At 61.0% G+C, this 23,386-nt stretch overlaps 1 protein-coding gene across 6 annotated transcripts in view; it reads left to right on the top strand.

Moving 5' to 3' along the window:
* The window catches only part of HDAC4 (histone deacetylase 4), a 279,030-nt gene extending 257,353 nt beyond the window's left edge, over nt 1-21,677 (top strand). For all 6 annotated transcript variants that reach the window (XM_021075899.1, XM_021075896.1, XM_021075897.1 and 3 more), the window contains 5 exons: nt 3,674-3,792; nt 5,196-5,329; nt 15,594-15,678; nt 16,600-16,741; nt 17,077-21,677. In XM_021075899.1, the coding sequence (XP_020931558.1) occupies nt 3,674-3,792; nt 5,196-5,329; nt 15,594-15,678; nt 16,600-16,741; nt 17,077-17,116 (520 nt within the window). In that variant the 3' untranslated portion in view covers nt 17,117-21,677. The remainder of the gene's footprint in view (nt 1-3,673; nt 3,793-5,195; nt 5,330-15,593; nt 15,679-16,599; nt 16,742-17,076) is intronic.

Below are 23,386 nucleotides of genomic sequence, written 5' to 3'. Positions count from 1 at the left end.
TGAAGCTGTGTGGTCAGGTACCCAGGTAGCCAGGTCCATAAAGCTGGGTCTGTGGAGGGGCAGCATGTTGGCCTGAACCCCCACTCCAGCGGAGGCTTTGGCGCTGTGCCCACGTCTCCAGATGCTGCCTGGCGCCTTGGCCTGCTGGCCACATCGGCGTGAGTCTGGTGGGTTTTGTGTGTGGCGCTGGTGGGGGTCGAATCGAGAGGTGATTTGTTCTTGGAAGTTGGAACCAGCTGCAGCATCGAGTATTGCACTTCGGTCGTGTTGTGGTTCGTACACCCCCTGGTCTGATGACCTGAGGTTACACGGTGGCTCATCACAAAATGGCTCTGAGCAGTAAGTGTCCCGCAGCACCTCCTGGAGCCCCTCCCACAGGGTAGGCAGGACCTGCCATGCCCATCTGCCCGTTCCCGGACGCCCAGCCGGCTTTTCCCCGTGGAGACCTGGCCGCAGGTGTGGACTGGCCAGCAGGCTGCAGGCCTGAGGGGAGGGAGCAGAGGGGTGTCAGGGCAGATGGCGGGGCCGCGTCTGGGCATCACAGTGGCGGCGGCCCGAACCTCATGCCCAGGTGCCCCTGTGGTTTACACGACTGTCCCCCCCAAGCTCCGCCCCCAGCGTGAGCCGCTGCTTCTGGTCCCTCACCCCTCTCCTCTCCAGCTTCCAACACTAAGGGCTACACCTGCCCACCTCCTCCCTGAGGTCTGCCTCTTCTCCCCATAAGCAGATGACCGATGGGCTGCTCCCGGGCCACCCTGTGCCCTCGGGTGGCCTGAAAAAAGGTCACGGGGGACCCCACGGACATATCACCTTAAAGCAAGGGTCTGAGAGAAGGCCCAGAGCGAAGAGTCAGATCTTACTGTTGGAGACTAGCTGTGCGTTAAAACTTCATTCTAGAAGTGAAATTATGGTCAGGTGCCCGTTTTCTTTGTAGCGTCTACTGGATGTGCTTTCCGCCTCCGTCCTGCACGAGGCTCCCGGTGGGGTGATGGGAGCTGGGTCCAGAAGGCCACGTTCAGCCTCCCTCTTAGACGCGAGGAGGCAGAGCGCCTCCCCGGGCTCAAGGCACGGTGGGGATCGGTGCTGGAGACCCACTGGGCCCCCCCCGACGCTCCGCACCGTTTCAGATGTTCTCAGCTCTAGCGAGTGTTTGGGGCTATAACCTAGAGGGTCCCCAACCGGGAAAATGAAACGAGCACGTGTGCCCACAGGTCGGCGGTCCCCGCGGCTCGCCCCCGGACGGCCCGCCACCCCCTCCCCGCCCTGCACACACGCCCACCCACGCTCATACCCGCCCACCACCGTGCTTCGCCGTTTGTTATGACTGGCTGCTGGGCAGTGCCACACACCACGCACAGATGCCAGGAACACCCTTGGAATTGACTTCCTTTAATGATGATTTTAACAGGACTGTTGTTTTAATTTTGTGGGGGGATTAGACGTGAAATCACTCAGCAGCACTTCAAAGCGGCGAGCGAAGCCCCACGTGCGCTGGCTGAATGGACGCACTTTGTGAATGAGCCTGTGTCGGCATGAAACGGCTGCGGTTCCACTGAAAAGCTGTCTTGGCTTTAAAATCCATACCAAGACCAGGGCTGGGTCTGTCTCCTGCCCGAAGACAGCGTTTTTGTGACAAGAACGTCATTAAAACAATTGAAAGCCCGTCTCTGCGGAACCATGAGGGCACGTGCGCCGGGGCCTGGAGGCGCCCCAGGTCCTCGCTGAGGGCACGGTGGCCGGTGCCTTTGGGAAGCAGAGGCTTTTCCCGGCTCCCAGGCATCTCCTCCTTCCCACCCGCGACCCCAGGCGCGCGCTCGGACGATGCTCTTTAGAAGACCGGGCTCTGCCGTGTTCAGGGCACTGCGCGCCCCCCTGTGCGGCGGCGTCCCAGGGAGACACGTGAAAATCTGGGCTGGGGTCGGGCGCGGGAGACCGTCTCCAGACGAGTGGCGGCAGGAGTCTGGAGCGGGCTCGGCAAGTGGGCCGTGGGCTGAGCCCACCCCGCGCTGTGGAAGGCCTCCTGGAGCTCGCCGTGCGCGGTGCCGCGTGTCGTGGGGGCCGCCTTCCGGGGACCCGGGCCGAGCGCAGTGGCGGCGGCAGAGACGGCTGAAGACACAAACCTTTACTCTGGCCCTGGGCAGGAACACGTCCAGCCCCGCTCCCGGGTCCCGGGCTGTGGTCACGGGCCCTAAGAGAGGACGCCCGAGGGACAGCGCCTGGGTCCTTGGGAGCTGCCCCATCAGCCTGGGCAGAGGGCTTCGCGGCGCACCGCCTCGGAAGGAGGGAAGATAAAAGCAGGAAGACGACGAGAGGCCAGCCTGGTCGGGACTCCCTGGCGGGACGAGCCGGGCACGGCGTGATGAGCGTCTTTGTGGCGGACTCTCCCGGCCCCCGACCCATCGTGACCTGGCTCCTCCCCGTGGATCCTGCAGAGGTGGGCGGCCAGGTTGTCACCTGCCTGGCTCTCTCCCCACCCGAGTCAGAGGGGCTTCTCAATAGCGCAGCGGTCCACAGTAGTTCCCGGTTGGAGACGCCCCTCATCTTGAGCGTTTTGCTTCTGGGGCCGCAGTTGTTGCCTTCGGGACTTGACTGTGCCAGTGTCAAGGGTGAGCGCTGATGGAGAGACCGCGGGGGCTTTCACACCAGCCCCGCCGCCCTGTGGCCATGGCTGTGGCGCTCTCTGGTCCTTGCCCTGTGGGCACATGGGGAGGGTCCATCAGCTGTGCCACGTGGGCCTCCGCAGACCCGGTGAGGGGCTGGGCTTGTGTGCCCAGGCAGCTGCTCCGTGCGTGGCCCTGAGCATCAGGCAGAGGGCTCTCCAATCTGGGTGTGACACCTGGGCTCCCCTGGCCGGGGATAGACAGATGGGTGGCAGAGGTTGGCGGCACCCAGGCACCACCGCGTGCCCTCTGCTCAGCTGCCCTGGAGCCCAGGCCCGGTGCTGTCATCTGCCCGCCTCGCCCGCACAAAGTCGGGGATGACTTTCCAAATCAAGGACAAATAAAGGACAGACGGAAGTGCTCGGCTCGACGTGCCCTCTCTGTTCTCCGCACGAAGTGGGTCTCCAGGACGGGCTGGAACGATCAGGCTGCAGGCTCCTGGCGGGGGCTTTGTGTTACCAAGTGTGTCTCCTTTCTTTTCGGGGAGACTCTCTGCCTCGTTTCCTGAGTGTGACTTAACTGCTGACCTTCTCAGCGGGAGGATTATGTTTCTAAACAGTCGAGTTCTCTTAAAACCTGATCATCAGTTTTCCCCTCAAAGATCCTGGGTGTTGAATTTCTTTTTTTAAACTTTATTATAGTAGGTTTACAGTGTTCTGTCAATTTCTGCCGTACAGCAAAGTGACCCGGTTGAATTTCTCTTTAACAAACGCGTCCCCTTGCAGGCGAGGCGTCCTTGTTCGGTCGGTCGTAGCCAACGGCGTGGCCTGCAGGGGCGTGGCCGGCAGGCGTGGGGACCAAGGCCTCTCCCACCTGCTCGGCCGCTGCTCTGCGTCCCCGGGGAGGGCGGTGACCACGCGCATCTCGAATCAGGGCCCCCGAAAGTGACTGGAGGGTGGGCAGGGCAGACCCCTCGCAGGCCTGGCAGCTGGGCACCGCGACCCCCCCCAGAGCGCCCCCTCCCCTGGCCGTGACCCAGCTGACGCGGCGTCACCTCCTCCTATCCTTTGCAGAACTGTGGTCATGCCGATCGCCAACGAGTTTGCCCCAGACGTGGTGCTGGTGTCATCAGGCTTCGACGCCGTGGAGGGCCACCCCACGCCTCTCGGCGGCTACAACCTCTCTGCCAAATGTAAGTGGGGCTTGCAGGTGGCACAGTGGGGCCTCCGCTGTCCTCGTGAGCAGGTGTCAGGCGTGCTGTGTCCAGACGTCCCTCTTAGCGGCAGTGGAAAGACACTCTCCATGTTACATCTCCCAGGAGCGCAGTCCTGGCACCCCCAGAGGACACGGGGCGAGCCGGAGGTCAGGGTAGGCAAGAGTGCTGCGGGAGCTCCCTGCCAGCACTCGGCCTGGGATCCGGTCATGCCGCCCGTAAGCACGGGGCCCACGTGCTGGGCTGGCGGTTGTCATCCCGCATTGAGGGGGTGCAAACCCTAAAACCTGTGAGGAGGGAGCTGGCCGACAGTAGGTTTACTTCAGAATTGGGGGGGGTGTCCCTTTGGCCTCTGCTGTCACAGAAAACCATGAAGAAGGGCACGTCCCCCACCGCCACCAGCCGCACCGCCCAGCGCCCTGGGTGTCGTGGTCATCCAGGTGCCAGGATTCTTCTGGGGTTTCTAGACGGAGCCCCGATGACTCGTGCAAGGCCCTGGGGCCCCTCGTGCTGACCGTCAGTGCACATGGCCAAGAGCTCTTGTCCCTTGTCCCTACGTGGGGAGAGCACGGCTCGCTGGAGCAGAAGGACAGAAACAAAGGGCCACCTCAGAGTCCCCCTGCCTGGGCCGTGGGCCAAGGGCTGACAGAGTGACCAGGCGGAGGGCAGACGTGTGGCCCGTGCCCATGGCCACCTCCAAGCCAGTGTCACTGTTTCCGTCAGAGGCGGAGCCCAGGCTGGGGGAAAGGACCGCCTCACCAGTGCCCCTAGCACCGGCCGTCTGCTGATTGACCAGCCTTGACGGGGCCTCGGTCTCACTGGCCTCACCGTCGTCACCGTCTTGGCCGAGGGTGGGGTTTGCCACAGCAGGAGGATGCTGTGGCTGCAGTGGAGGGACTCTGGCCCTTGATGAAAGCCAGACGCTGCAGACCGGGGGGCCCGAGACCCACAGGGGCACACGCACTGGGGTGTGCGCATACGTGCATGCGTGTGCCCCGCACCCCCGGGTGCTGACCAGGCCCCCCCAGGCTCTGGGGCAGACGTGGTCCTGCCCCTTGGCTCCCCTGCCCCTGTGGTTCCAGCAGGAGAGCTGAGGGGCTCCCTGGAGGCTCCTCCCTCCCCCCAAACCAGATGATCTGCGGCATTATAAAATCAAAGCTCCGAAACCATAATTCCTACTTCCAAACAGATCAAAAAGAATCCCAAAGCGAAATTCCTCAATGAATTTATTACAGTCCAGCCTGGTTCCGATTACGCAGCCCCGGGTGCCAGCCCCGGGTCTCTGTATGGTGCCGTGATGCACTCCCGGGCGCTTTGATCCGCTGCCAGGCGTCGGCACCGCGGCCGGGCCTCACCCTGACCGGATCTCGTTTCCCTTGCAGGTTTTGGGTACCTGACGAAGCAGCTGATGGGCTTGGCCGGCGGCCGGGTGGTCCTGGCCCTGGAGGGGGGTCACGACCTCACAGCCATCTGTGACGCCTCGGAGGCCTGCGTCTCTGCTTTGCTGGGAAACGAGGTAGGAGCCCCAGAGAGGGCAGGCTGTCCCCGCGCCGTCCCCCCCACCCCACCCCTCCTGCTGGGGCTTTTACACAGCCGCCCAAACTGCTTGTGCCAGAAGCAGGTGAGCAAAAGGACAGCCAGGACCCTTTGCTCCAGGAAGGTGACTCAGGGTCCGTCTTGGAGGTGCTCACCTGTGCGGGTGCCACCTGGGGGACACCTCAGCGTCCTGGCTTCCTCCCGTGCATGCTCGGCTCTCTGGGAAGTTCCAAGGCCAGCTTGGGGGCTGGGGTGCCAGAGTTCCCCGTGGCCTCCTGCCGCTCCTCCCAGGTGGGGGCTTTGCCCTGTGTCCTGATGGCCTGGGCTCAGAGGGCCTGGCCCGGGAGAGCGAGCTCTGAGGATCAAGGGAGGGAGAGACTCGAGAGCCTTCCAGCCCCAGCAGCCACAGGCCGCCCGTGCTCTCCCCGATGCTCCTGGTGGGACGGCAGAGAGAGCCACCCCGGCAGCAGGGGACAGGGCGGCGGAGGTCCTGCGGGGACAGTGCCGAGCGCCTGGAGTTGAGGACATGTGCAGGTTCCGTCTCGAGTTTCAGAACGCGCTCTTCTGGAAACCCCGCCTCCCGCCACAGAGGGCTCTGCCCGAGCCTGTCGCAGGAGCCCAGAGGAGTGCCTGGTTCCCGCCACCCACCGCACGGCCCTCTTGTTGCTGCGGCGTCACTGCGTGTGTCCAAGCAAAGAGCTGCTGGTTTGAGGCGGTGCAGGCCAAGTGCCCTGGGGCCCTAGCTGTGGCAGGGCGGTGCCAGGCCCACACGGGGACCCCAGAGGCAGCTGGGAGCTCTGCTCTCAAGCCATCCCTGGAGCCTCCCCTCCCCTCCCCCATCAGACCAAACGGGGCTTCTGCGGGTTCACGAAGCCTGAGGATGCTCCCCTAGTAGGGTCAGGGTTACCTGGCATCCAGCAGGGGTGCCCGAGCCCAGCCCCAGGACAGGCATGTACTTCCTGGAGCAGCAGCGCCCAGTGGCCGAGTCAGGGGCACAGGGAAAGCTTAGGCCTCTGGCACCAAGAGCACGGGTAGGACCAGCGGCCAGAGTCACCAGGCTGGCTCCCTGCGAGGCGGTGCCGGTGTGGCCACCTGTGTGCTGGGCTCCACAGCCCGGACTCCCGCTCCCTGGCCGCCCACTGGGACAGGCCACCAGCTGGTGACAGGGGTGGGCAGGCATCCGGGGGTGTCTCCGTTGTCTCCTGACAACCTTTGCTGCATGGATGGTGTTCATTTTAACCAAGTCCCAAGAAGATCAAAGGCCCCGGTGGCCTCTCTTCTTCTGGTCACCCGGTTGGCGGCCACTGGAAGGCTTTCCAGCAAGTGCCCGTTTGCTTTCGGGGCATCTACCACGTCCCCCCCCCCACTTCTTTGCATAAAACTATCTCCCCCGCTGCCTTTCTGATGAGTAGAATGCAACTGATTTATACATGCAAACGCTCCCGAAGCCTTTTGCTTCTCAGAGCTGGTTATTTGCAGCAGCAGCGGAGCGCGCAGCTGTCAGCCGGGCCCATCCCTCCTTCCTGATCAAGAAAAGGTTCTTTTACTGAAAACACATCAAAAAGCGGGAAGCACCAGCTTTATCGCGGTCTCTGAAAAATCTTTTTAGTGCCAGAAAGTTGGACGGAGCCTCTCTCCTCTGCCCTGTGGTCTTTGACGAGGCTGATTCTGGGCGCGGTGGACAGCTCGGCTCACGCAGACAGCCGACTGGGGACGGTGGCCTGGGCTGCGGGTGGGAGGCGTACAGGGGGGCACCTCATACTTTCAGTGTCACGTGCATGTCACTCAATGGGCGGTGCAGCCCCCAGGAGCCCGGTGGGCAGGCGCTGAGGGCCAGGTGGTCAGTATGTGGAGACGTCACTTCTCATGTCACGTGTCACCCCACGGGGAGGTTTCTTTGGGGCCAGGTTTCTGTTTAAACGGGTGGCTTTTCAGGGTTAAATGCTGCCCTTTCTTTGAGCCCAAGTCCGAGGTCGGTGGGGGAGGCCGTGGAGGACTTGGGCCAAAGGCTTTCCCTCGGGACGGCTGCCCCTCGTCGCGTCCTGCTTCGTGAGGGGCGGGGAGTGGTGCAGCCCCGCGTGGGTAGAAGCAGCAGGTGCGTGGGCGCGGGGAGACGGACAGGGCCGCCTGTCCAGGGCGCATCCTGCTCAGGGCGACGAGCACCGCCCATCTGGTCCCCGGACCCAGCCCTGCCCTTAAACGCTGAAGGAGCAGGGCCTGCGTGGGGACAGCCGGCATGGTTCCAAAGGGACGCAGGGGACAGTAAGGTGCTGACCCCTCCTGGGGCTGGGCTTGTCCCGCGGGTCCTGTTACGTCCAGCACTGAGCTCCACCCTCTCATGTGAGGCTCAGGCACCGAGAAACTGCTGTGGTCGCGGTGCTTAGCATTTGTGGTTGATTTTTTTAAACGCCTCTTCCTCCAAAAGGACTTTGGCAGCTGCAAAAATGCCAGGAGAAGGCCAGGCGGGAGATCAGGACGAAGTGGTCTGGGAGGCCGCGGGGGAGCCGGCGGTCAGTGCAAGAACACATGCTGTTCTCTGCGGGGGCGCAGGGGCCCTGGGGCCTGCACACCCCTCAGTTACCGGGGGCGGGTAACCTGCCGCATCCTGGCAGGTGCTAATTGGGCAAAGTCGCCTTGTTACCCAGCCTGACGATGGAGCAGGCTGCCGGCCGGTCGAGTGGCCAGGCCAGAGGCTGCGCTGGATCAGGTGTGGGCCTCCTGTTGAGCTGTGACCCCCAGGGCTGTGTGTCCCGAGGGAAGGGCATTCTCCTTTAAGTCGCCTGCGCCCTCTCTCTGCAGGGGGCAGAGGACCCACCAGGAGCACCGGGACCACCCCCCCAGCCGCTGCTGGGACGGGAGCTGGGGGTGGGGGCAGCGGAGGGGCAGGCCCTGGACCCAGGCCTCGGGAGCATCGCCCCCAGCGCACATCCCCGCCCCCCCACTGGCTGCTGAGTCTCTTTACTCTTTTATCAAAAGGAGTCATAATTTTTAGCCCCTCATGGTGTGTTTTTGCTTTTCCAAAACTGCATTGAAAGCCCCGCCCCCCCATCGTGTTCTACAAGCCTTTGCGTTTTCGATGGAGGGGCTGTGAAAACACGCTGCCCACTGGTTTCCGGGTAACTGTGGAGCCCTGCCCGGCTGCCAGGCGCACTTCCATGCGCCCAGGCCACGGAGCCCGAGCAGGGAACGGGCAGGCCCTCCTGCAGCAGAGGGACCCCCCACACCCCCCGCCCAGCTCCACGGGGACCACGAGGCATGGAGAGACGGGCAGACGCGGGGTGGCAGTGGGGACAGGGAGGGATGCACTGGGGTCCCATCTGCTCTGCCTCTTAAACGGGAGGGTTGGCAGGCACCCCTCCTGGAGTGCTCAGAGACGGGGGAGAGCCAGCCAGCTGGGCAGCGGTGTGGTCCAGCCAGAGAGCCCCCGGGTCCCCAGCGGACTCTGTCTTCTTGGGAAGAAAGGAAGGAAGGGCCGGGCGGCTGAACTTGGGACGGGATGAGATGCAGGAAGATGCAGGGCTGGGATCCCAGCTGTGTGGCTGCCCCGAGGGGCTCTGACCACGGGGACAGGACAGGGGCCCGGGGCCTCTGTCATCTCACGCCTTCCTGGCCCACCCAGACCCCCACAAAGCAGAGTTTTCTGTTTTCTGAACAACGCTAACTCTGACCTCGGAACTGCTGGGGTAGCGTAAGGGCTTCCTGGTCCCAGAGCGGGTGCTCTGGGTGTTTCCTTGCCCACTTCTGCCAAGGCCCCCTTTTAAGACTGAGCTCAGGGAGTTCCCCCTGTGGTGCAGCGGAAACGAATCCGACTAGGAACCATGAGGTTGCTGGTTCGATCCCTGGCCTCGCTCAGCTCAGCGTTGCCGTGAGCTGTGGTGTAGGTCGCAGGTGCAGCTCGGATCTGACGTTGCCGTGGCTGTGGTGTAGGCCCATGGCTACAACTCTGATTAGTCCTGTAGCCTGGGAACTTCCATATGCAGCGGGTGTGGCCCTAAAAAGATAAAAAGACAGACAAAAGACTGAGCTCAGGATAAGCCCCAACACACACGAGGTAAACGGGCTACAGGACGGCTGGGGGCTCCTGTCCATCGCTCAGGACGCAGCCGTGGCCCACGCCGGCCCTTTGTTCTCCCCCAGAGGAGGCCCTCGGAGCTTCCCCGCTCAGCCCCTCTCAGGCCTATGAGCCAAGGCCTGGCCAAGAATTCCCAGCGTCTCCTGGCCGAGCAGGGCCGGGGCCACTTGCTTGCTCTCCGTCTGTGGCCGCTGGACGCCTCTCTGTCCTTCAGATCCCCCCGCTGAGGTGCCGGTTCCCTGTCCCTGGTCACACCTGCCCGCCCCGCCCTCCCCTGGAAGAGGGTCACGCTGCATCCCCCTGGGCTCAGCGGGGGCCGGACCTCCTGCACCACCGCCACCACGGCGGTGTCCCCTCCGCCACTCGGGCCGCTGCATGAACGTGCCACCCGCCGCCCACACCCATCGCAGAGCCGGGGCCCGCCCTGGGTTTCCCACGAGGCTGGCTGACGCTCTGTGAGGCGGGGGTGGGCGTGTTCTTCGGTTCTCTGACGGAGCTTCAGTGTGGAGAATAGTGATTGTTAATTCACGGGCTGCTCAGTCGTGTCTGTTAAGTGAACAGAGCGTCCCAAGTAGTGAGAGACTTCCGTCTTGTGAGATGTGGCGTTTCCCCCGCTTCCCGACCCCTTTGTCGTTAAGTCAAGGCTGGGAGCCTTGTGCTCCGGCTGATCCCCTGGGCGGCTGGAGAGGTGGGGGGTGGGAGGCAGACAGTGACTCGGGCGCCTGGGCGCTCGGCGGGGGCACCGCGGCAGAGGCTGCTAGAGGAGGGCCAGCTGCCAGCCGAGTGTGGGTCCCGCTGGGGAGACCCATGGTGCTGCCCTCAGGACGGGGAGCAGCTGGACCTGGGGTTAATTTTAGAGAATTTCTGGCGCCTTTCTCCCACAAGCTGGACCAGGCTCTGACGCACCTCTGTGCCTCCGGGTGGGGGCTCTGATCCCTGTCCCCACCAGCCGTGGACAGTGCCACCTTCACAGTGGCCGGGGGCAGCGGTGGCCCCGGGGCGGTTACCGTCAGTCACTCCCCCGTGCAGTCTCCTGGGACACGAGGGCACCGTGTCTGAAGCAGACCCTCGGGGAGGGGTGGTGGGTCCCGTGTTTACAAGGCGACGTCCGGGTTTGTCCCGAGGGCCCCGGCAGTGGGTGAGGACCCTCGGGGACGGGGTGTCCTGCCTTGGACCCCTGCCAGTCTGCCAGGTGGAGCAGCACCAGGTTCCGCTGAAGGTCGTTTCCTCGTCACCTTGGAGGCCAAGCACCTTCCCCACGAGTCTTGGACCCTCGGCCTTTCTCTTCATGTCTTCTGCCCCTTTTTCTGTTAGACCATCTTTTTCCAATTCATTCCTGTTTTTGACGGGGGTGGGGGTGGATGGACAGATAGAAGAGTGGAGATGGGTGGGTGGGTGGATGGATGGACAGACGGACGGACAGGCGGACAGGTGGGTGGATGCTTGGGTGGGTGGATGGATGGATGGATGGACGGACGGGTAGGTGGATGGACGGACGGGTAGATGGGTAGCTAGGTGGACGGATGGGCAGGTGGACTGATGAACGGTTGGGGATCCCTTCTTTTTCTCTTTCTCTGGAAGTGGGTGTGGGATCGGCACAGTCTTGACGGGGAGGGCTCTCCTGGGCCCTGGGTTTCCTTTGGGAGGAAACTTAAGGTGACCGAGGTGGCCATGGTTTCATCTCCTCCCTAACGAAGTTTGGGGTTACCAGGGATTTCCTCCTCCTCCGCCCCGTCTCCAGGGTCCCTGGCCGAAGGTGGTCCCTCGCGGTCGGTCTCCGCTGCTGCCCTGCGGCCGTGCTCCTCCTCCTCCTGCGATTCTCGGCGCCTCCTCTTCAGTTCACTTTCAGCGACTGTCTTTTTTCCGAAATCTACCTCTGCCCCCTTTCTGTGCATTTCCTTCTTCCTCTGGGACCGTGCTGTTGTCTTTGCTCGTTTTTTAAGTGCAGCACTTTTCCAGTCTTATTTTCCAATATGCGCCTTAGAATTGCAAATATCCCCCTGTCGACAGTTGTCAATGTCCCCCAGCGGCGTGTTCAGCCGCATCTCACACTGTGGCTTGTGGTGTTTCCGTTACGTTTTTAAATTTCTAAGCGTGTCCTAATTTCTTTTATGCTCTCTTCTTTGACCCACGATTGCTGTGTTTTCTAATGTCCACCCGTGGGTCTCGTGGGTCTCTTTGTCTCCTGTTTCTCGCCGTTGCTCTCGTGTGCGTGGTGTTCGTTCTGCGTGGAGACGCGCTTCGCGGGCTGGTGTGCGGTCAGTCCGCATGGACGTTCCACACGTGTCTGGAGCACGTCCCCCGCCCGTTCTGTGGCGTTCCCTTTACGTCCAGGAACCCGAGCTTGGGAACCGTGCCGTTCACACTTTGCCTTCTGCGTGAGGTCTGGCTGCGTGTCTGCCTGCTCCAAGAAAGCTGGTCGGGCTCGCCAGCGTGGGGTGGTTACGCGCCTCGCCTCCCAATCTCCGCCTTCACTTCCCGTGCTTTGAAGCAGTTGCCCTAAGATGCCCCTATTTTAGACCGGCAGATCCTTTTGAGGAACTGAAGTTTGTGCCATCACAGAGTGGCCTTCACACCCAGGACGGTTTTCCCCCTGCTCTGTCGCGCCAAACTCGGGAGGCGTTGTGCCGGCCCCGCTGCGGGTGCACCTGCTCTGTCGCTTTCCTCCCGTCCAGCCTCCCTCCGCGCTTCAGCCGTTTCCTCCGGCGGCGGAGAGCGTGCGGCCAGCCCGCTCTTCCTCCGCAGTCCTGCCCGCCCGGCTGCTGTACCTGGAGACCGCGGTCGTCGCAGTTGGCTTGGCCGCGTGCTGTTTGGTGGCTGACGGTGCGACTGCGCTGCGTCTGCCCTCCTCCGCAGCTCCCTCTGCCCCTGCGCTGGCTTCTGTCCACCTGCTCAGGAGTCCCCCGCCTCCTCTCTGCCCTCTGAGAACAGCCAGCTGCCGGTTCTCAGGAACGGTCCTGGAAAACGTCAGCCCGTGTCCCCGCGAGGTCACTCACCTCAGCCGACCCCAGGTGGGGCGCCCACTTTAAACACGGGACACCCACTTGCACGTCCTTATACTGGAAATCACCAGTACTTGCTTATCAGAAATTTAACGTAGCTGGCATCCTGTGTGTTGAGTGCTAAGCGGGCGGTCCCAGCCCAGGGCCCCCTCCCGGGTCCCACGTCATCCCTGCCTGGTGTGTCACTTCCCTCTTTCTTTTGTGTCTTCCATCTCTGAGTGGACGCCACGGGTGCTCTTCCCGCGGTCCCTGTCTTTGCTCACCAGCCTCATTTCTCAGGGCTCCTTCCTTCTGGCTCGTCGTCCTTCTGCCTCCGGCACCTCCTGCACCTCCTGCAGGGCTTCCCTGGAGAAGGACTCCTGGGGTGACTCTGCCAGGTGGTCTGCGGTTAAGGCTTCCTTTCAGCCTCATTCTAGGCTGATGCTTCCACTGGGCTTGCAGCTCTGGGCGGGCGGGCAGGTTTCACCTCGACGCGGAGACCTCACACGCTGTCTTCTTGCTCCTGTTTCCTTTGCTGTGAAGCCGCTGGTGTTCAGCCAACCGCTGCGCCCGTGCAGACTACCCTGTTGTCTCGAGCTGCTCTTCCAGTTTCCTGTTGTCTTTGCTGTTCTGCCGTCGCTCTGCTGGCCTGGGGGAGGGTGTCTTCTTTTATCCTCCCTTCCTGAGCTGAGGTCCTGCATCCCTGAGCCCTGGACCCCGCCACTGGGGACACCGTGAGGACACGCAGGCCTCCTTCTGTCCCTTGTTTCTGGGCTGTTTTCTGGCTCATTTCTTCAGTTATTGCTTCCAGGTTACTCATTTTCTCTTTAGCGGATCTCGCTGAGTTTCTAGTTTCTACTAATATGTTTTCGTTTCTAGAAGTTGTATTTGGCTCTCTTTCAAACAGGCCATTTCAGTTTCAGTGATCCCTGGTTCTGGCATCATTCGTTCATCTTTATTTTTAATGTAGTGAACACACAGCACAGTTCAAGCGTGATCATTTCGGTAGCTGAGGTCGTGGAGCAGCTCAGTCTTCATTCTAAGGTAGAATTTCCACGTGGGAGCACGTGCGGATGTCCAGGAGCTCCACCGAGCCGGCACGTGTGTCCCGGCGGAGCCCAGACGGGCCCAGCATCACCATCTTACGTGCGTGTGGGGCACCTGTCACAACCTGGAAACCAACCCTGGCACGTCGCTAGCAGCTGAACTCAGGGATGCAGGCAGCTTTCGCTCATTTTCCCACAGCCGCCCTTTTCTGTTTCACGTCCGTCTCCTTAGTCCCTCCGGGCCCCGACGGTTTCTCGGTCGTCTGTTATTTTTCACGACTCCAGTGGTTTTTGAGGAGGCCTGGCCAGGTGTTTTCTAGAACGTCTGATTCTGTCCCTGGTGACTGGACTGGGGCCGGGGGCTGGAGGAGGAAGACCCCAGGTCAGGCGCCCTTCCCAGCCCTCCCGGGCCCCATGGCACCATCCACGTGGCACCATCCACGTGGCCCTCCCGCTGAGGTCGGCCGTGAGCGGTGGGTTCGCAGGTCCGACTGCACCAGGCTTGCTCGTTTCCTCCTCCCCGTGGGCTCTTCCGTGGACGTCCCGACCCGGCGCAGTCCACGCAGGGAGCCAGGGCGGGAGGTGTGGGGCTCAGCCTCCGGGGAGCGTGTGCATGCGTTCCTGGAACTCCTCTTCTGGAAGACACATCTTTTCTTCCCGTTTACCTGCTTATTCAGTCGCGTATCACATCAGTGTGGACCCGAGGGTGTTAATCTTATTCTCTGAGATCCAGTGCAGCACGTGTCACGCATTTCGTCTCCACGTGGCCCTGGTGTGTCCTCCGAGGCGCCCGCCCTCCTGTCTCCTTCCGACTCTGCACTTAAGGGGCTCTGTGCTCCCTGACCGCTCCCCGGGCCGGCCCTGGAACAGGCCGTCTCTCCGAGGAGCTTGCTTGTTGTTGCTGATCCGGTTCGTGTCGGGTTTCTCCTGTGGCGTATGATCTGGGGGTTGGGAATCCATGCTTCCTAGAACCGAACTGGCGGTGCAAATTGGCACCGTCTGGGGACACATGAGGACCCTGCCAGCTGTCTTCTGGGCGGCCAGCATCACAGACCCCGGCCACCCCAAACGGCCGCTCCCCGCTTGTCGTGTCGAGAACCAGGCAGATCTCAGGGACTTTGTTTTTCAACCTCTGCTCAGAGCCGAGGCTCAGGGCGGGTCTCTCCCACTGGCTGTCCCCGTGGAGCCCGGTCTGTGCACCTGCTCTGCCCGCTCATCCTCAGGGCAGGGTGGTCCTGCAGCCAGGCCTGCAGAGTCCAAGGCCTGTACCCCAACAGTCCCACCTTTGTTGCAGAACCCAGCAGGTCCCCCCAGGTGTGCAGGCTCGTCTGCCCCTTAGCGCTGTCACTGCCCGTGTCTGATCTACTTGAACCCTCCGCGTTTGGCTCTGGTCTGCCCGCGGCCGTCGGGGGGCGCGTGCTCCTCCTCCCCGAGGAGCAGCTCTGAGCACAGGTTCCCTCCTGAGAGGTTCTGCTCCCTGCCCCTTTCGTTGGAAGAAAAGTGAGAACAAGGGCTACTCAAGCACTGTTTACAAAGCTCCTATTGATAAGGGCTATGAAAGCGGCATTTCCGAAAAGTCGTAATGAGGTCCCTGACATGATGCTGTGGGCTCCGTGCTGGAGACCCAGCTGCCAGCCTTCTGCGCCGGCCCCGTTCTGAACATCACCCCTCATCCCGCTCACATCGGGACCCGCAAATATTCCGACCGTCGCCAAAGAAAAACTCCTTAGAGAAGAGAAATCTACTGTGTCAACAGCTTACGTAGTAAACACCAAAGCCACGCTGGGCCTTCCACGCTCTTTGCTCTATTAGCAAGTGCGCCTAAGAAAGCGTTGCAGCCTGTGAGCAGCTCCCTTTTAACACACACGGGATTACAGCCACATCCTTCTTTCTGTCTGTCTGTCTTCTGAGGGCCGCACCCAAGCAAGGCACACGGAGGTTCCCAGGCTAGGGGTCGAATTGGAGCTGTAGCTGCCGGCCTACACCACAGCCCACGGCAACGCCAGATCCTTAACCCACTGAGCGAGGCCAGGGGTCGACCCCACATCCTCATAGATACTCATTGGGTTTGTCTTCGATGAGCCACAACGGGAAACTCCTTTATTAACTTCCTTTAATTCACCCTCCAATCCTTTTCTGCCCCAGCTTGACCCTCTCCCAGAAAAGGTTTTGCAGCAGAGACCCAACGCCAACGCCGTGCGGTCCATGGAGAAGGTCATTGAAATCCACAGTGAGTGGCCTTGCCCTTGGCTCAGCCCGGAAGCCCTCGTGGGGAGGGGCCCTCCCCCCACCCCGGGCCTCGCCCACTGCCAGCTGCTCCCCCAGGCCTAGGGGCCAGCGTGGGGTGAGCAGGCAGAGAAGCTCGAGTGACCCCGTTCAGTGCCCCACAGCCCACCAGTCAAGGCCATTTTATGGGACAAAAGAATGGAGGCCCAGTGGGTCCGTGAGGACACCTGCCCGCTCCCCACTGGCAGGGCTGGTCCTTGGATGTGAACCTGTGTCCTAGGGTCTGACCTCTGCCAGCGCAGAGAGGCCTGGGCTCCAGAGACGCAGCACAGAGGGCAGCCCCTCCCCAGCGCTGCCCCCGAGCGCCAGGGCCGGGGCACCCCCCAGGGATTCTCAGGTCCCCACACCTTCTCCGACACGCAGCTGCTGGCCTTAGGTCTGAGGTCTTTGGGGTGACCCAGTCATTGAGACCATCCGTGTGGTGCCTGGAAACCAGGGGTTCCCTGCTCTGGGCTGAGCCCTGGCCAGGGGCCATTCCCACCGATACCCCACGTGAAGCCCTGTGTGCCGTGCAGGCCCCGAGGGGGCCCGGCCTCCCCCAACACCCGGGCTCTGCGGCGCCTCCCCCGTCACCTCAGAGGCTCCGGGTGGGGTCAGGAAGCAGCCGGCTCCCAGCCGCCCCACCACGAGGCAGCGGCCAGGCCTGGGAACCGGGCCCCATCCCCGACGCCTCGTCTCTGGTGGGCCTGTCCAGAGAGTCCCAGCCTTTGTGACTTTGTAACCAGGCAACTCCCTGGCTTCCGCGTCCAGAAAGACTGGTGCTTTTCAAGGCGCCAGGGAGGTCCTGCTGGAGACCCCCGGGGCGGGGGAGGCTGCTGGTCAGCCCGGCGCCCAGGGTCCTAACCGAGCCCCCCCCCCGCCCCAGGCCAGTACTGGCGCTCCCTGCAGCGTCTCGCCTCCACCGTGGGCTACTCCCTGGTCGAGGCCCAGAAGTGCGAGAACGAGGAAGCCGAGACGGTCACTGCCATGGCCTCGCTGTCTGTGGGCGTCAAGGCACCCGAGAAGAGGTGAGCGTGGCTCCCGCCCTGGCCCCCGCGCCTGCCGCGGACGAGCCGAGGCTTTGCTCCTGTGTCGGACGAGGTGGCTTGTCCCCGCGGGCCCTGCCAGGCTCGCCGGAGCCAGCCCGGGCGGGGGCGGGTTGCCCACCCCAGTCCAGGACCGGGCGGCAGGGCCTCCCCGTTCTTTACAACCACGGGAAGGGCACCTGGACGCGGGACACTCACCCGGGGACCCTGGGGGGTGGCCGCGGCCCTGGGGGAAGGGACGTTCAAAGGGCCGGGGGATGCCCACCGTCACTCTTGCTTGTCCCCCGCCTCCGCCCCTCCCCCCGGGGCGCCCGCAGACCCGAGGAGGAGCCCATGGAAGAGGAGCCGCCCCTGTAGCCGCTCCGGAAGCTGCGGCCTCTTGTCTGTTTGTCTCCGTCTTGAAGATCCGCCAACAAGTTGCTGTCACCCTGCGTCCCGCCACGGCGTTCTCGGAGCCCACAGGCGCGGCGCGGGCGAGGGCGGCGGGAAGCCCTCTGCCTGCCAGAACCGGGACAGACGCCGGGACGCGCAGACACACGGACACGCGGAAGCAGGCGCCCTGGGCCATCCCCCCGGGACGCCCCCGAGGGAGGGAGCCTGCGGCAGCCCGCGGCCGGGCTGCCGGGGTGGCCGCCGCGAGGAAAAGGGACGAACGTCAAAGATCTCACAACACAAAGCAAACTTGATCAAAACTGGTGCTTACGGTTTGGTGATTCCCCACAGTTCCACGTCCCCGTGCAGACCTCTCCTCTTGTAGCTTCTTTCTTTTCGAGAGCCAGTCGCTGCGGCTCCGGCCCGCCTCTGATCGCGGCCGTGCGCGGCGCGGCGCGGGTGGGAGACGGTGGGCGCGGGTGAGGAAGACAAACTGGCCGCGAAGCGAAGTGGGAGCCCGCGGAGCCGGCTTGTTTGCTCCCAGCCGGCGGACGATGCGCGTTTGTGCCTTTTTTTTAATCGCTCGGATGGATTTTCGTGGCTGGGTTTTCTGAAGTCTGAGGAACAATGCCTTAAGAAAAAATAAACCGCAGGAAGGGGTGGGACAGGTCCCCGAGGCCGGCACGTGCTGGCCTGGCGCTCCCGGAGCGGCCCGGGGCCCGGCCGGCAGCCCGCGAGGGCGAGGTCCTGCCACCCTGTCTTTGCTTTATTGCTGTTGAAGAAACATGGAGGTAGTTCCAAAAAAAGTGGTAAATACTGTCGGGGGTTTCGAAGTCCCACACATTTTAAATGAATCCAAAGTGTTCTTTTCTCATACATCACATACCAATTGAGCATCGTTGTCTGGTTGTGGAGCATGCCCTAGGCACACTTTCAGTGTTACGATCGGAATGCTTTTTATTAAAAGCAAGTAGCATGAAGTATTGCTTAAATTTTAGGTATAAATAAATATATATATGTATAATATATATTCCAATGTATTCCGAGCTAAGAAACTTGATTCTTATGAAATCTTGATAAAATATTTATAATGCATTTATAGAAAAAGTATATATATAAAATAAATGCAGGTCGTAAAGGTCCCTGGCAAACGAAAGACGTGTGAATTAGCCATCCAGGTGCTCATGGAACGGGATCTGGCTCGAAGCTCATGCATTTCCGAAGCCCCGACGGGAGAGCTTTCCGTCCTCCGTGCGCCTCGGGCAGCTGTCCTGCAGGAATGTCCTTTCATCTTAATTATTTTCTGACCCGGTCCCTTCTGCCCCGCCTCCATGCACTTAGGTACCTAATGAGTTTTTCTAGCAAAGAATATAAATTTGCCGTTGATTTTGTATGAATTTTTCACAAAAAGAGCCTGAAGAAGCCTTGTTTTGTGAACTTTCCGTTTCTTGCTCCCCATTCAGCAGTTTTCTGCGTGGGGAGAATGCTACATCTTTTTCCTTTCTAAATTTTTTGCTTGTACATTTTTTTTAACTTTTGAAGGGTTTTTTTATTATTATTATGTGCGTTCTGTTTATTTTTGTACAGTGAGCACAGATTTATTTTCAGAGAGTGAGCGCCGGATGCGCGGCCGGACGCAGGTCGGCTCCCCTGGGCCCGCCCCGCGGCCGGAGGCAGAGCGTGGGGTCTTTCTTGCCGTCCCCGCGTTGGGGGCCAGGGGTCGTTGGGACGCTGAGCTGAGGGGCTTGCCAGACGCCACGGGCCGTCGGCATTCGTGACACTCGTGTTATTAAACTTCTCTGAGCACATGGTCAGGATAGATTTTCACTTGACTTTTCCAAAGACCTTGTGAGCATGTCAGCAACATGTGGGGCCAAGAGGGCCCCACGCCGCTTCCAGGTGCCGTGGCCTCGGCCCCGTGGCTGCGCCCGGCTGGGAGCAGCAGGCCTGGGTTTAGGAGCCCGGGGCTGCAGCGAGCCCGGGCCCAGGCTGCCTGGCAGCCCGTGGGGACGGCCGGTCTCTGCTTGTTCTCTTTGACAGGAACTGGACGGCCCTTGTTCTTGGTAACCGATTTTCTAGCACTCGAAGCCACCAGTTTCATTCCCGGGTGTGCCCAGGCCAAGCTGAGGGAGGACGGGCCCCCGCCACGTCTCCAGTTCAGGAACTTTTACAGGGCAGCTGCCCAAGGAGACTCTGAGACGGCCGGACTGTGACCCGGTGGTGGCAGATCCTGGGACTGCCTTGGTCAGCGGGCGGCTGTGGGTCAGGCCTGGGACAGGGGTTGAGAGCAGGATGGGGAGGCCGGGGGACGCATCTCCCGTGCTCTTCCCTCCCAGCCCTTGGCCCTGAGGCCCGAGGCGGCAGGGAGCTGGAGCGGTGGCAGGGCCCGCCGGCCGGCTGTCCTGGCCTTCTTGGGCCGAGGGGACCGCGTGCCCACCTACTGCCAGCCGGGGCTCCCGGGAGGAACGCAGCGTCTGGCATCTTTTATGGGGGCGGGGGGCTAACGTGGACCCCCCAGGGCCGGCTTAGCCTGGGGATTTACCTGGCTCAGCCCGCAGCCCCGGGCAGAGGAGCAGACCCCCACGGTCAGCGGGCTCCAGCTTCACAAGCGTGCTTAAAGCATTACCGTGTAGCCTTTTCTTTGCTTTGAAGACACACTCAGCCCCTGTCCGCGGCCAGCCGTCGGGGCAGGTGGCAGCGGGCCGGCCCTGGAGTGCCCGCGGGCCCCCCGCATCAGCGGCGAGGGGCTCCTCCCGCCGTCCCCCTGGTCCCTGGACCTCTCGCCTTTCTGTTCCTTTGCAGAGGCCTCGGGGACACTGGCCGGGGGTCAGCAAGTGAGCACTTTATACCCCTTTGTGGGAAAGCCCCCGACGCCCCCAGGCCGCGTGGCCTCAGCCTGCCCTCGCGGCCCCCCGGCTGCGCCGCGCAGCGCCCGGGCCCCACCAGCAGGCGGCCGTCCCCGGGCCCACGCCGCTGGGACTGGCCGCCCCTCCGGTTGCAAAGGGCCACTTTGTCCAAGTGTTTCGGTTTTTCTCTACTTCTTTTAAGAGTTTGTTTCCAGAGGAAGGACTGTTTCGTATGGGTCGGACCCCAAAGCACGTCTGGCTTTTGCAGCCCTCGCGAGGGAGTTTCTTGTTTTTAATTTTCGATCCGAACATTCCTTCTTTCCTGGCCACAGCCACGTGCTCATTCCATTCTTTTTGTAGACTTTGGGGCCCACGTGTTTTATGGGCATTGATACATATATAAATATATATATAAATACATAGGAATATATTTTTTTAAGTTTCCTACACCTGGAGGTTGCATGGGCTGTACGACCGGCATGTCTTTATATTGTACACAGGTTTTGCACGCCAAACGCGGCAGCTTGGGCAAGACGACAAATGCCTTTTGGTCCCCCTCCCGTGACGTTTGCAGACACAAAGGAGGGGATTTTTTTTTTTTTTTTTTTTTCTCTGTAAAACAAAACAGACCCTTGAAGGCGAGTGGGAGGGGGGGACGTTTGCGTCTTAGCGAACTTATTCTTAAGAAATTGTACTTTTTATTGTAAGACGAGTAAAAGGACTACTTCAACACTTGTCATATTAAGAAACCAAGTTTAATCTAGCACTTGTGACATACCAATACTAGAGTTTATTGTACTTCTGTGGGAAACGTGTTTTAGGGACGCTGCGCAGAAGTCCAAGGGCGCTGCCTGTCTCTCCCGGGTTGACTCGGAGGCGTTTGTTGGCTTTGGCTCCTCCCGCCTCTCTTTGCTCGGGGCGAGCGCTGCCCTCACCAGCCCTGGTGGCCGTCGGGCCCGCTGGGGACCCGGGAGGCCCCGGCGGCCCCTTCCGTACAGCAGTGCCGACTTTTCATTTCTTCTAGGTGATGTATGGCTAAGATTTCCCTTTCGACTCGGTAGTCGTGGACTGTGCTGCACTGTGCTTTCAGATTACACTTTGCATCGAAAGGAAACCGTTTCTTCCTTGCGATGGAGCCGAGCTGGCCCAGCGCAGCTCCCTCTGTCTCTCTGACACGATTCAAAGTCTCCTGTCGAAGGACAAGGAAAGCGGACAGTTTCTGTTTGTTGTTGCTGTTGGGTTTTTTTCCTTTGGTGTGTGTGCCCCCAGGGAGGTCCTCTTTTCCAGTTTATGAGAATGACACCCATGTATAATATAGAGAGGCGGGGGGTTGACCCTTTTCACCCAAGAGCTCCTGACGGGTCTGTCGTGGGAAGCGCGGCGACGGCGGTGTCACCTCCCGCGACGGCGGTTCGCCTCTGCTCGCGCAGAGACCTGCTCCGTCTGTGACTGAGTCGGTTCCCTCTGATTGTCTGGACCTGCCGGTGGTCCTTTCTTTTGCTCAGTGGAGCTGGAGATTTTGTTTCTGGTTTTCTCATTGTTTTGTTGTGTGGGGGTGGATTTTCACCGAGTGTGGTGCCCCCTACCCCCACCCCCGACGGCCGACTCTGCTTCACTTCCCCAGGAGTCCAGTATTTTGTACCTCATCCTACAACTTGTCACTCTTGTGGTGTAAATAAAGAGCATTCATTGCCCTCCGACCTGTGCTTTCTGCCGTGTGCTCTCGTGCTCGCCGGGCCCGGGCCTGGGACCTGGGATCCGGGTGGGCGGCTGCCCTGTCCCCGCCACCTGTACAGACAGAGCCCACAGAGCCGACCTTGATTTACGTCCAGTGGTTCAAGTCTTGCACTGTTTCTCCCTCAATCACTGGGCTGGAAACCACCTCGGAGGTGAGTGAGGCGGCAGGGAAGGGACCAGAAGCCAGGCCTGGTCTCCCCGCAGCCGGGTGCACCCGCCCCCGTCCCCCCTGCCCAAGGCCTTGAGTCTGCAAACAGCCAGTGACAGTCTCCCGGCTCCAGGAACACTGGGTGCCACTCAGGTGCCGCTGCACCCCCAGTGGTCACGCCACTTCCAGGCCCTGACATCAGGTGATTAATAATTGCAGGGGGGCGGGGGGCCAAGGGTCCAGTCAAGACCACCCAGGGGCCACTAGCTACTCCCCTCCCAGCTGGGCTCTCCCCCCGCCAAGTCCTGTCTCTCTCCTCTCCCTTTCTCAGCACCAGCCTCCACCTCAATGTCCAGTTTCTTGGGAACCCAACCCAAGACACCCCGGGGCCTCAGACCCCCTCCCTGGGCCCCAGAACGAGGCGTGTAGAGCACACGCCTCTGGACACAAGCACAGCTGCCCAGGCAACCGCAAGCAGGAAACGCTTGGCTTCAAGCCAGTGGATTGGGGGTATTCGTCACGCGGCATAACTGCCGTGAAAGCTGACGTGCGCGGGCAACGTGAAGAGAGAACCTGAGCCTTTTCGCACTCGAGTTGGTATTTGTGAGACGTACATATTCATTCATTTGCCCAAGACGAGAGGATCTTATCCTGGCAGGATCTCGCTGTTCTAGAACAGAGTCAAATGGAAAGAGGCGTGAAAGAGTGTTTCCAGATCTAGGACGAAGAGACGTCTGAGCACAGCTTTCTTCGGTTCTCTTACACCGGCTGACACATTTTGACACGTCTTGTGGACCATTCTATCTGAAAAAAATTTTTTAGGGCTGCACCTACAGCGTGTGAATGTTCCTGGGCCAGGGGTTGCCGCTGAGGTCTGCTCCACAGCCACGGCAACACCGGATCCTTAACCCACTGATTGAGGCCAGAAATAAAACCCACATCCTCACAGAGACAGCGTCAAGTTCTTAACCTGCTGAGCCGCAGTGGGAACTCCTGACAATGGTGATTATGTGTGAATATCTGTTTTATTGGAACAGTTGATTGGCAGTGCTGTGTCCATTTCTGCTGTACGGCCGAGTGACCCCGTCACACATTCGTGTATATTCATTCCTTTGTCTCGTATTATCTTCCATTGTGTTCTACCCCGATGAAGATGATTTTTTAATGTGTTTTACAAAGCACTGATATTTTTACCTTTTGAAGCTGAAATACCTCAACCACATTGAGGAGAGGAAAGAACTCATATGTGTGCCCACCGTCCAGCCTGAGCAGGTGGCCACGCTTGACCATTAGCGTTGTCACCGATAAAGGCAGCAGGTGCATTTCAGCCCGGTGACCACCTTCCTTCCCCGGGTCCGCAACGCCCTGGCGTTGGTGTGTGGACGCCTTGACAGGTTTCTTCACCTTTGCTGCCGAGTTTTGTCTCCCTAAGCGTAGAAATTAGTGTGTATGACGCGTGCATTTACCGTGAGTGCTTTCGCATCCCTCTGTCACTGGGGCTCACCGCTGTCCTCACACACAGTC

The sequence above is a fragment of the Sus scrofa genome, chromosome 15 (assembly GCF_000003025.6).
Source record: "Sus scrofa isolate TJ Tabasco breed Duroc chromosome 15, Sscrofa11.1, whole genome shotgun sequence".
Taxonomy (NCBI): domain Eukaryota; kingdom Metazoa; phylum Chordata; class Mammalia; order Artiodactyla; family Suidae; genus Sus; species Sus scrofa.
Note: the sequence above shows the minus strand (reverse complement) of the source record. Positions and strands in the feature narration are given on the sequence as shown.